The following is a 13,953-nucleotide window of genomic DNA, read 5'->3' on the forward strand; positions in this document are numbered from 1 at the left end:
TACCTGTTACATTGATTGGGTATATGTTTGTTCCACCAGCGCAGTGGCTGTCTCTGTTGTGTGGTGACTGGTCCAGGGACGCTCTAAACATTAAAATAAGGACTCTGTGCCTCCGTATTGAACATAGTTATACAGAGATCTCCGTAATTACTTACATCATTGACCGAGACTCAATTAAAATGATTTGCTCCCCAGCATTTCTACTTGTGTCCTATAGATTGTGAGCAGGGTTCTCTTACCTCTCTGTATGTATTACCCAGTATTGTCTTATTAATGTTTGTTCCCAATTGTAAAAATTTGAATATAATTTTCATTTTCAGAGAGATACAATGACTTCATAGAAGCAAACCGTAGGGAAGACCCCATGGAAAGGCTTAGAACACTCAAAAGTTTGGTAAGTTTAAAGCAAAAAAAACTGCCAGTTTTTTATTGAATATACACATGTATTTATTAGTGTTACAGTTTACAAAGGGACCAGACGCATACAATGTATAAAAACGGACACCACAACATTAGGCGGTCTTTGTATTATGTCCACAGCACAGCCCGCTCTGTGTAGTAATAATATTCTTGTATGGACTGTTACTCCTTTTAATCTCCTCCTCTAAATATTTGCACTTTCCCCCCTCCCCACTTACACCACCACGTTAGATAACTACTATGGGTGACTGACTTTCCTAAATGTGTGTCTGCCAAAAGAGAGATGGGAGGGCTCAGACATCATTCTCTACCAGTGCCGTCTTCTGCCTGTTGTTGGGTTTATGTATTATAAGTACTAGTTATGATTAGTCTGCAGACATGACGGCTACCATGCGCATACTAAGACAGCGTTTACCAAATTATTAATCACGCGGTTTTAAGATCACAAGTGAAGGGCAGTGATACCAGAGCATTGGGCGTTAGTCTGCGTCAGGCTGAGTGTCCAGTGTTGATGATCCATGATTTAAAAATAAATGGACCCCTGAAATCTGCCCTTGTCAGATCAGATACGACTGAAGCAGATATCTATCTTATTCATTTCAGATTCTTGATTTACCAGATCATCACTTTGAAACTCTCAAATTTCTTTGTACCCATCTGAAGACTGTGGCAGATAACGCAGAGAAAAACAAGGTAAACAGTCCGAACAATTGAGATTTTGGTTTGAAATGTCTGTTATATTAAGATGCACCTATCACCTACATACGGTGCTGGCAGCCTGTGTGGGCTGAACCAATATTCAGCCAATCACTTCCCTAGAAATTGGTGACATCACTGGATGCATGCATCTGTGATGTCATTTGTTCTTTATGCGTTGGGATTGGCCTGGTGCGATCAGTCCTATTTGCCAACATAGATGAAGTCAGAGCAACTATTGCCTGTCCAAATTACATCTATAGACCACTTGTTTTCACAAATACATAGAATGCTGCTATATCGCATCATGGCCAGCGCTGGATGGTGGGGAGAAGTATGGAAACACAATTCTATAACCATAACCTCTCACAATATGCCGGAGGGAGAATTTGTTTTTAATCCACTATCCTTTAAGCCGTCATCTCATCTAATCATTTATCTGTGTGACTGCATCATGGTTTTCTTTACTAGATGGAACCGAGAAACTTGGCTATTGTTTTTGGCCCGACTTTGGTCCGAACATCAGAAGACAACATGACGCACATGGTCACCCACATGCCCGACCAATACAAAATAGTGGAAACACTTATTCAATGTGTGAGTGTTTGTAAGCCCATGTCATCTATTTATTTTTGTTGTGTTGTGCTTGTGTTTTACACCCTCTTTTTTGTGCATTTTTGTTTCTTAGCATGACTGGTTTTTCTGTGAAGAAAGTGCAGATGAGCTAATTGTAAGTATTGTTGCTGGCTTATGTTTATTTATAAGGCGATAACTGGAAGATGGCATAAAACTTATATTGTCTGGTACTCACATGCCTGAAATTGAGTTTTTGGTTTTTATCTTCTTAATGAGCAGCTGTAATAATGAATAGAAATTAAATTGTGTTAATACAGTCACATGAGTCCTGTATAGGGTGATACATAGTTACAGATCATGTAACCCCTTTTCCACTTTTAAAACAGAGGATCGTTAAAATATTTTGACACACCGGGTTGAAATAAAAATGTTTCTGCATAATGTATTTCACTTCTTTAATTATCCCACTTGTTTCCACAAAAAAAAATGCACTTATTTACAGCTTAGGGAAAGATTTGCAAACACCACCACTGCCACCTACAGGCCTTTTACCAGTACTGCATCCTCACTGAATATTAAACATAGACAATTTTCTGCTACATACCGTCTCTAAACAACCTTTATTTTGCACTTTCACATGTTCTTAATGGGATACAGATTTCTTTCATGATTACCTTTTTAGGTTCTTTTAAATCAGCACTTACAGAAAGAATTGAGCAGTGCAGTCAACCCAAATTTGCATACATTTAATATCTTGGAATAATTTTGACTAGTTTGTTAATTGACAGCTGTTTCTCTTTTAGAGTCTTTAGAGTAGCTATAAGTTTGTGTGTAACGATGTTGAAGAGATCTCTGTTTATCAACTGTGTACAGGAGGAAAGCACAGTAGAGTCTCAGCCTGTGCCAAACATAGATCATTTACTCCCCAACATTGGAAGGACCGGATTATCCCCTGGAGACGTATCAGGTAACTCACGCCTGCGCAGACCGTCTTACACCGCAGGCTAATGAAACCCACTCTGCTGCTTCTCTAGGTTCTTATGAATGTTTCTCTAATCTTACAATTCTGCTTTATATCCCTTTAATTTCCATCTTTGCTGTGGAGAGTTAACGGCACAGTAGTTTGTAACGGTTTAACTGCTTCCTCTTTACACTACAAGGCGAGGTTACCAGTCTCTATTTACTGATCGGTTTTGGGACATGATATATTGATTAGGACTGCGCATACCACACAAATGAGTGTGCATATAATTTGACGTCTTAACGTGCAAAGATTTAAATAAAAAAATCCAGTTTATTGTGGTGCAGAAAATATCTCCCATAATCCTACAAGTGCCTTAGTCTTTGAAGCAGCGATGTACAGCTGAGGAAGATGAAGATTACACAGAGCTGGTAGAGGAAGATTGGAGAACAGGCAGCCGCCCTTCCTAGAGGATTCCGTCAGCTCCCCAGACTCTTACTTCCTCTACCACCTGTCTGCTCTACATCCTCTGTCATATTCAGCCAAGACAAGAACGTTGGCTGTATTATAACTGATTACTTGGCTCATTTTGGTTATTGGGATTCAATCCAGATAGTTGAAACTAATGTATCTATTAGGATGCTAGGAGACGAATATACTGGCATGGTTACATTATCTTATAGAATTGGAACATGGATCCTCTGTGCATATATGGTCCGGTTTTAGACCTCAATGCAAAATAATGACTTATGCATTGTAGGGAGCATGTAAATACCCCAAAAAAAACCTTTTAAGTAAAGACTAATTTTGTTAAACCGCATTTTTAAAAGTATTTTGCTTTTTTTTTTTTTTGTGCATTTTTATGGTAGTTTACAGTTCTTTTCACCCGTTTCATTTCTATAGGAGGAGTGTTTGAGATTAACTTGTGTATGTTTTTGTTTTTTTAGTAATTATAAAGAATAAAGAAAAGTTGTTCTCATTTTCTTAAGTGAATTTGTTTCTGTCAGGGGGTCCCTTTAACCAAATGTGTAATCTTTCAACAAACAAATCTCTGTATTATCCATTGAAAGTGCTCATGTGTCCTGTACACCGTGGAGTCGGCCCTTCTGCAGGTTGAAGCTACTACTACTGCCTAGTGGCACGAGTGAGGTATGAGGCACTTTGAGCCTCGCGATGGCACTAGTTTCTTGCCAGTCGATTGGCTACAGTCTCATATTGCTTCAGCCTACAAAATAACTGCCTCCTGCGTGAGACGGTGACACGTACGACTTAGGAATTGAGGGGTGTAATTACAGCTTCAACATGTATACTAAAGTTACTCTTCCTTCTGTTTTTCCACTTGCAACCTATTCCTTGGCTAAGTACTAGTATCACACGCTCTCTTAGCTAACGTTCCCTACCTGCTGTCGCACTAACCAAGCATGTTCTCCCCCCCCACCCCCCAAAATGACCCCTTTATCTCTACGTAGATCTTGTTTTTAGTTCCGAGGGCTTTCGTTTTGTTTTACTGCCTCTACTGAACCAAGACATTTATACTGATATTGAAACAGGTGAAATGGGAGGAGTCTATCACACAGTGATGTCACTAGTGGATTCTATGATGTCAGTGATGGACAGCTGGAACTGTAGGAAGAAGGAGGATTGCTGCCCCCATTGTAGCTGCCTTGTCTGCAGAAATCCCCGATTTTTGTGAATGGACATTATATTTTCCTATTTTATTTTTTTAAAGTTTTGAAATTTATTTTAAGAAAAATTCTGCACTGTACAACATTTTTTTTCTCTGCTCAGCTTATTTTAAAACAGATCAATGTTACTTTCTTAAAGTCTCTCTGCCATTTCTTGTTATTTCTGAAGCAGACCCTGAGGAGAGATAGCATGGTATGGTCTACTAGTCTTATTAGTCACAAGCATTAGCCATGTCTTCATAAGGGGTGTTGCATGGGGCTTAGCTCTTGTATTATAATAACTTCTGCATAAAAGTATAACTCCAGTTTGATGTGGTAGAGCCTCCAGCTAGCCCCCTTCTGCTATCTCTATTCTTGTCCAGCCTGTGTTTTCTTTCCCTTTAATTATTTGGTGTTCATTTCTCATTTCATTATAGCAGTAGCGCAGTACGGTTATGTATCCTATTTAACACAAGACCTTCATGCTGAATCCTTGCTACTCTTAAGCAGTCGGCATTGATTGCACATTGGTTCTGCAATCCCAAAGATTGTCCAATTTGCAAAGTTCCTCTGTGTATTTCAATATCGGGGATCCGGATGAACAGCCCAGATCTAGACTAGCCTGTGTCTGTTCAGTGTTTTAATTTCTGTATCCATTTAAATTTTGTCGGCCTCCCGCTAAGATCAGAGTGCTTTAGACATCAGTGTTTGTTTGTTTTTTTATTTTGAAGAGCAGGGTTCCTCGCCATTCCTATCATTGAGCTGGTTCTGCCTACAAATCACAGCATCCTTTCATGGCGGTGGCTTTCTGTGGTGACGCTTGCATCTTTTGTGAGCTATGACTATCCCCTTTGTTTTCTTCTGCTTCAACACATTCTGTTCTGTGCTTGTCCTTTCCATGAAGCCTAGCATTATTTGTCACCATTACGTTTCTCATTGTGCACCACCGACATGTTTCCTGTTTTTATTTTCACTCTGCAGATTCCGCTACTAGTGACTCCTCAAAATCTAAGGTAAGCCGAAATTCTTCTCTAAACCGGAACTTTCAACTCTTATTATATTTTATTACTCATCGGAGACTCTACCAATTCTGCATTAGCATGTTATCAGCATTGGCTGCTACCACCGTATGTCCTGGATCTTGGCTTTAAAATGTTTTATGTAAAGCTGGCTCCCATTTTTCAGTTGCACTGGCTCTCCTAGCAGCTGTAACTGGCTGATGACATGGGTGGCCAGAATTTGTGGACCAATCTGTATGAGGATCGCATTCAGATCATGTATTGTTTGAGACCACAGAAGGTACAATGAATGGCCACATTGGTTGAGTTGTCCATCTGAAAAAGCTTTAGTCAGCTCATTCTTGATGACTTTGGTTGCTAAGTTTCCAACTTATTTATATGACATTCGTTCTTCAAATTATCTAAGTGGTTTAAGGAAATTAGTTATCTGGGTCACACTGGATATTATGTATCCCCTCCCCACACTGGGGGTGTCTAAAATCCCATCATCATTGATCAGTCCAAAAGCCAGCCACCCCGAGGCCCAGGATTCTTCTTGGCCATCCCTGTCTGCTCACCAAGGAACTCTTAGTGAACGAATGAAGGTGAATATTTATGATATGGTCCCGAGCCCAATATCTTAAATAATTGAAATTAGGGTCAAAGAACACAATGTTTTATTCAGAAAGAAAGATGGCATGATAGTGTGGCCCCTTCCTCCAAACAATGCTTTCAAAAATAGAAGTCTTAATAGTTTATTTTTTAGCAATTAACAAAATGCAAAGCAAATGAACAGAAGACAAATCTAAATCAAGTAGTTGGTGTGACCACCCATTGCCTTCAGTCAACACATCAATGCTTCTAGGTACACTTGCACACAGTGTTTGGAACAACCTCCCTGCCGAGTTCCTTCAAACACCTTGGAGAACTAACCACAGATCTTCTGTGGATGTAGGATATAAGATAGTTCTTAAAGACATTGGCTGTATGTTTGGGGTCCTTGTCCTGCTGTAGAATAAATTTGGAGCCAATCAGAAGCCACCCTGATGGTATTGCATGATGGATAAATACCTCCCTGTATTTCTCAGCATTGAGGACACCATTAGTCCTGACCAAATCCCCAACTCCAATTGCTGAAATGCAGCCCCAGACTTGCAAGGAACCTCCATCATGCTTCACTGTTGCCTATAGACCCTCATTATTGTACCGCTCTCCAGCCCTTTGACTCAAAACTGGAAATAGAACAGTGGGACCCAGATTTACCCATCTACTGTTTGGAGAAGTGTGGCCAGAAGTGGTCGTCTTGGAAGAATTGCAGCCAAAAGCCTATCAATGACGTGGATACAAGGCCAGATGACTCACATAGGAACTGGGCTTCAGAAAAATGGTAGCAGGTGCTCTGGACTAAATTTAAAATATTTGGCTGTGACAGAAAGCAGGTTGTTCACCGAAGGGCTGGAGAGCGGTACAGTAATGAGTGTCTGCAGGCAACAATGAAGCATGGTGGAGGTCCCTTGCAAGTTTGACCCCTCATCTCCGCCACCTCCATAGCATATGCTGTATCCCCCCATAGGGGACTGTAACCTCAAACAAAGATGATTGGGACGATAGCCTTGTCGGATTCTCATAATAGATCTAGATGAATATTGTCGATGTGGATGTGTTATCTGAAATAGCCATGAAACCTGACTGACATGAGCAATGGGAACAGTCATCTTTACAGAAATCACAGTAAGAGCCAATCATGAGGATAAAACAAAATATACTTTTGTGGAAGTAAACAGTGGTACTTATAGTGGTTGGTTCTCTTGTATTAGTCAGAGCAGAGTCTCAGAGATCAGGAAAGAAGCATGTACAACATGTCTTAGGGCCTGATTCATTAAGGGAAGTTAAGTAAAAAAAAATGAGTAAGTAGTCTCCTGGACAAAACCATGTTACAATGCAAGGGGTGAAATTTAGTTTTCTATTTTGCACATAAGTTAAATACTGTCTTTTTTATGTAGTACACAAATACTTGATAGCTTATTTGTACACTGACATTTAAAGTTGATATTTGTGTGCTACATGAAAAACAGATAGTATTTAACTTATGTCCAAAATAGAAACATAATTTGCACCCCTTGCATTGTAACATGGTGGTGTTCAGGAGACTACTTACTCAATTCTTTTTACTTAACTTTCCTTAAAGAATCAGGCCCTTAGTGTCCGTCTACAGTGTGGTGGAATGTGAAGCCACACCAGTATTTTACCTGGGAAGACCATGTGGTGCAGAGAAACAGGTTGTATAGCACAGTGGTGAATCGATATGATGTGGGCCAGAACCTGGTAAAATATCATCAGTCCGGACGGCCCTAAGAATAAGGGGTCTCTAGGTTTCGCCCAGCTTAGGTTCTTAGACACAGACCTCTGTGAGCTCTCTAGTTCCCACTCACCAGGGTAAATCTGATGGGTACACCTGCAGATCTATAAAATGGGAAGCTACCTTCAGGCACAAAATGTTACTGCTGCTTCTATTCTACATGGTCAGGTGCGTCCTGCGGATGTGATAAAACCCATTACATCTGCTGTTACTTTGTCCTATACAGAACAGAGCCCAACGGAAATGCGTCTCCGTTAGCTGTCAGTCCGTGTCCCCTCAATTGTACTATGAATAGCAAATGTAAAAATGCTGCTGTTGGTGCCCTGACCTTGTAAGTTATTGTATCTCATTGGTGGTATTCATAGCTGTATGTTTGCTGGAGAGTGGAATATGTCTACAAATAAAGTGTTATATTCTTAAAATGGTCTTGACACTTAATGTCACGTGTAACCTCTGTTTCTCTGCCTCCAACAGGGTTCTTGGGGATCTGGAAAAGATCAGTATAGCAGAGAGTTGCTAGTGGCCTCTATCTTTGCTGCTGCCAGTCGACGTAAGAAACAGAAAGAGAAGCCCCAGCTGAGCAGTTCGGAGGATGAGCTGGACAACGTATTTTACAAAAAGGATCAGACTGCTGTGGAAATTCGAAAGTCGGAGAGTAGCAAATCGTCATCTTCTGTAGCTGCACAAGTGCCTCCAAAACCCAAAGCACGGACGCTAAAGAATGCGGATGGTAAACCGAGAGAGGACAGTGCACCTCCTGATGACCCACCTCCTTGTCCTCCAAAACACACTACATATCCCAATCTGAGACTGATTCTGCCGTCTGATCAGGAACAAGCGCCCCCCTCCCAGGATATCATGTCTGATTCACAAACTGTACTTTGCACTTCATCCCAGACCTTCACGCACAGACCAAACCCGACCATTATCATCAGCCCGGAGACAAAAGGCAGCGACTTTCTGTCCGTAGACGGGAGCTCCATCGCCTCCGACTACTCCACAACATCGTCATACATGGTTGGGCTGGAACCAAACCAGATAAGTCATGAGGTTCAGTCTGTGGCAGACAGCAAAGGTGAGGATGCTGATAAGAGAAGGGAAATAAGAAACAAGGGCTGAGCTATGGAAATGGCACAGATTTAACGGACACTTTTTCTGTCCGGCACAGTTGAGGAAAACTATGAAATGGTCTTAGGAGGTTTCTTGAGACAGAATAAATGTTTTATTAACTGTCCCAGTAAATTTACAAACCTATCAACTGAACTTTACAAAGGTTCTTTTGAGATGCACAGTCATCCTCTGAGGCTTACTGGTAACTCCTTATTCATTGTACTCAATATTCATTAACGGTTAATATGTCCATAGTATCATTGCCTATCTTGTATAGAGTCTTTGACATGTCGTTTACACCTTGTTGTAGCTATAATCTATATGGAGCTAATATTTCAAATGCTCCTTCATTCTTGCTGATCAGGCTTGTTGTTCTTGAAGTTTCTAATCATCAGTTGGGTTACGGAAGAGGAGTCCCCATTGCAGGCGATATATAGCTTAAATGACCACTCGAGAGGGAGTCTCAGAAGTATTTTTCCACATACATAAAAGTAGGGATTTCTAATAGTGTAAGATGCATACATCATGGCTTAAAGGATGGAGGTTTACTATTGGAGTCTTAAGAATAGCTAAATAATTCAGTTATTTCAAAGGTAAAGCCATTACTTGTCATTGCTAATATTCCGACCACTACTCTCCCGCCACTGTACAGTAACGTTACACTTGCAATTTCCTATTGACCTATTCTTTGTGAGTTATACATGTTGTGAGAAGTCTTATGTTTTCTTTTCTGCATTACTATTATTCAATGCTCCAATCCTAAAACTAAAGTACTGATCCTTACTGTAAATTTCGACCTTTTACTTTGCTATTTCAAGGACCTATAGAATCACTGGTATAGGGACCTCTCCTCCTATGCAATAAGTACATATGTATTCATGTCCGTTTGTCACATTAGTAATATTTTATTATTTAGTCATTAACCATCCAGATGGTATTTCCCAGGTGCAAGGGTTAGGTATGGAAGATAACAAGCAGTAGTATCAAATGCATCTTCACGTGTTAAAGCCAGTAGGTTATTGTGGATTATGTTGAGGGAAGAGGATGAGGCATTATTGTGTTAACAAAGTCCACAGAGTTCCGTCACCTTGGTTAATACATTTGGCTTCTTAAGCATCAGTTGATGACGGTGTAGGCAGGTCAGTTATATTGTGCAATGTGATGGATGAGTCTATGCTGGCAGACCTCAGGACTCTTAGTTTTCTTTAGTACATAGTGTTGTCTCTTCCACCTTGGCTCCAAGGACCTTATCTGCTTGTGTACTTGGACCCAGGCTGCAGTCGAGGTCATCAGAGCCCTGTGCGCTGGGCAGAATTCATCTGTTTTCAGTACGAAGAAGTCATGTGCGTGAGGGTTTTGGGAGATATAAGCAGTTAGTCATCTGTTAATATAAAAGATGTTATTCTTTGTGTCCACAATGGGCAGTCATTGTTCTCCCTATTGGTATCTGTGTGGAGACAGTCCTGTAACTCTGCAGGGCTAGTGGTAAAGCATCAGGGCACTTCAACGTACCATTTGCGCATTCTACTTTCCTGCTAGCTTGAAAGTGTGTGTTCATTTATTTCATCTGTGATGCTTCACAATCCTTTTTCATTAGGGGTCTTATACAGTGTGTTCCTTGATATGAACTAAAAGACAGGGATCCCAAATCTCCAAATGCAGTAGTTTCTTTCACTACTAAGCAAATCAACTATAACCAGAGTATACTCGGAACCTTCACATCATTTGTAGGTCACTGTGTATGATTAGAACTGGGCCTTCAGGGTAGGGCAACAAACAGATTTTCAGGCTTGACTGTTCTATTGTTAATGAAGCCACATTGTGAATGTTTGCGCTCTTAAGGAGACTCCAGGAGTAAACCGATGCTTTTATATACACGCGATATATAATCCTGCATGGGGCATGCCATATGCTAAGTGAGCTGAAGAAGGTAATATACAGGTTTTCATGGTGTATGTGTGTGTACCCTAAGTCGATCTATATTAACAGTCCACCCACTCGTCCTTAGCACTAAAGGTTTTGAGCCACATAACACATGTATTCCACACTTTGTTCTATAAGCCTCAATTCATACAACATATTACTATAAAAACTTTATACAGAATAATAGATGCAACAACTCCTTATATTCATCATGTCAGACAAAGCTGGTTTGTTATTATTGGTAGACCCAGGAATAATTGCATATTCTCCCAAATTATCAGTCTGTCACTGTTTTATGTCTTGCTCACAACCTTATAGGACATTTTAATCTTTTACTTTGCTTTTAAAGTAATTCGATTTATGTAGGTAAAATGGTCCTTCCAAGGGGATTTGTTTGAATGTATCATACATAGGGCACAAGTTGCAAGTACATTGGCAAGTCTTATTAACATATCTACTGCTCATTGTTCTCCTGATGTTGACCTATGAAAACTGCAAAGAAAAAAAAAAGCTGTTTCAGTAATATTATATGTATGCAAGGTCACAGGCTGTATTAGACTTGTCATTATGTATAGATATTATATCCGTCCATAAGCTTCAATTATTTAATTATATATCCACTTTTTGCCATTTCAGACGGAAGTGCCAGCTGCACAGAGGACAGCACGACTCCCCGGATGGACAGGCGCCGGTTCAGCTCTCACAAACTTATAGAATGTGACACTTTATCAAGAAAAAAGTCTACACGACAAAAAACAGACAGTGAATGTTCAACCGAAGGCAAGAGTGAGAAACCCACCGCATCATCTAGTGTTGCTGAGGTCATCAAGAAAGAAACGCCATCCGCCAACTTGGACTTGTCCGTAAAAAATGAATCGGAAAAGCAGGAACTTGGCTGGAGGCTTAAAATAACCGATAGGCTCAAACTGCGTATGAAAGCATCTGCGGATGACATGTTTGGAACCGGAAGTGAAAAGGAACATGCCGCCGAAAACAAAAAGAAGAAGAATATTAGGAGGAGGCACACGCTGGGAGGACAGAGAGACTTTGCTGAAATAAGCTTTTTAAATTCTTGGAAAATCCATGAACCTGCACAGGGAGGTAAAGAGGCTGAACTTTCTGCCATGGATCGATTAAAGCCAAAGTGTCCATCGCAAGACCTTTCAATCTCCGAGTGGCTTGCACGAGAACGTTTACGCACTAGCACATCTGAGCTCAATACGGAGGAGCTGATTTTAGAGAACACTAAATTAACAGACTCATTGACGCCAAATTCTCGTACATCTCTTTCATCGCCAGACAACTTGGCCACCCCCAGCGACAGAACTGAAAACCTATCCCACGTGACGACACCTCTACAATCGGCTGAAACGTTAAATGGAGAGAGCTACCAGAGTAAAAACAAGAATAACTTTAGTCCTGCTGTTGATGCCCATCCCCATAAACTTTCTGGTACTCGGGTGGTCAAATCCCGATTCTACCAGTACCTTTAAGTGATTTCCACCGCAGCTTTTGTCCATAAGTTCCAAGATAGGCAATCTGAGTCTACCTAGCAGTTGCCAATGGAGCTTGTATTGTAGTGTGACAACAGTTGGTGAGCTTAAAGCTTGCCAATGTCTTTAGTAAAATTCCAGTCTATTGTATATCGTTCTGTGCCTGAATTATTTTTTTATTTTACTTTTCTGCAGCCTAGGTGAGGGCTGCATTCATCCATAGGCCCTGTGGAAAGTCTTCAGAGTGGCCAGAGAAACACAACTTCTTGATGGAAGTGCTTGTAAAAATCTGAACAAATTGTTTGCTTGACTTTGTGCATTCATAGTATCTGTAACCCAGGGTTCTCTCATTAGCAGACATCCACCATGTAACAATGTTTTGTTTTGTTTTTTTATTCTTTTGTTTAGTCACTAAGAAAAGTGCCTCATGAATTCATCTGGTGTGCTAGGGTGCCATATTGTTACATGCTAATTAGAGGAACCTACTGTGAACAAAAGGAGCATTTTATCAGTTTCCAGATTTCATTAAATTTTACAGATTTTAACAGGTGGACTCAGCGCTTCCATTCGTTATACATTCCGGTAGAGTCTTCAAGTTTTATATACCAACTTTTAATACAGTTTTTTTTTCTTTTCTTTTCTTTTTTTTTTGGGGGAGTTTTATGTGACTTGAATTTTTAACCTCTCTGTAAGATACGTTAACTTATGTATATATACATTGTGTATCTTCAGATACCAGATTTGATAAAAATGTTGTAAGATAGGCATGTAGATAGTAAATCCTTGGTGGAACTGGTTTCTTTCATTGAATATAGTATAATTCTGCATGAAGATCTCATACCACCTTGTACCATGCCTGTGTGCATACCCACTTAAACACTGGAAATAAAATTAATTTGGTGATTTATTTTTTTAAGTACTTAAAATGTAATTTAAATTATAGGGTAAACAAAACTAACATTAAAGTTTGAATGAGCATTTTCTGTTACCATTATTTTTCAGTAAAGAACTGAGGTGTTGAATAGTTCTTCCTTCTTGTTAACGATTACTGGTGGAGTTTAAAGAATCTCTTCCTAAGTTCATTTCAACTCTCCAATGCCTCTTTCTCCAGTTAGCAGAACTGTGCAAGGAACTACAAAGGTTCTGATGTATACACTCCAACTGGTACGACCCCGGATCCTCTCCCCGTGTGATAACCAGTTGAAGAGGAGATGCAAACAGCGATGTTGGTTTCCTTGGCTCTCTCCAGTAGTTGGACCTTTCCTGAACATGAATATTTATGTTAATGCACTTTCTTAAAGCCTATTAAATGCGCATTGGTTATAGTCCAAAAATATTGTAAGCAATTAGACCTGTAGCATTTTATACCACTTTCATACTGCCGCCCCGGCAATATCCCGGGTTTTTGCAGGGGCTCGGAGCGTCCCAGCTCAGAAACACCATTCATACTGCACCTTGGACCCGGGACACTCTCTTGTTCTCTCTCCTTCTCTCTCCTTCTCTCTCCTTCTCTCTCCTTCTCTCTCCTTCTCTCTCCTTCTCTCTCCTTCTCTCTCCTTCTCTCTCCTTCTCTCTCCTTCTCTCTCCTTCTCTCTCCTTCTCTCTCGTTCTCTCTCGTTCTCTCTCGTTCTCTCTCGTTCTCTCTCGTTCTCTCTCGTTCTCTCTCGTTCTCTCTCGTTCTCTCTCGTTCTCTCTCGTTCTCTCTCGTTCTCTCTCGTTCTCTCTCGTTCTCTCTCGTTCTCTCTCGTTCTCT

General features: G+C 40.4%; 1 protein-coding gene across 1 annotated transcript; it reads left to right on the forward strand.

The window, feature by feature from the left end:
- Positions 1–320: 320 nt before the first annotated feature.
- Positions 321–13,107, forward strand: LOC142132163 (rho GTPase-activating protein 21-A-like; the record flags this gene model as incomplete). Its single annotated transcript, XM_075194423.1, has 8 exons — positions 321–394; positions 1,024–1,113; positions 1,588–1,713; positions 1,805–1,846; positions 2,566–2,659; positions 5,299–5,330; positions 8,149–8,749; positions 11,344–13,107. Coding segments are annotated over 8 exons (1,916 nt in total), but the record flags the coding sequence as incomplete, so codon positions are not given.
- Positions 13,108–13,953: the final 846 nt, after the last annotated feature.

Source organism: Mixophyes fleayi, unplaced genomic scaffold (genome assembly GCF_038048845.1).
Source record: "Mixophyes fleayi isolate aMixFle1 unplaced genomic scaffold, aMixFle1.hap1 Scaffold_3560, whole genome shotgun sequence".
NCBI lineage: Eukaryota > Metazoa > Chordata > Amphibia > Anura > Limnodynastidae > Mixophyes > Mixophyes fleayi.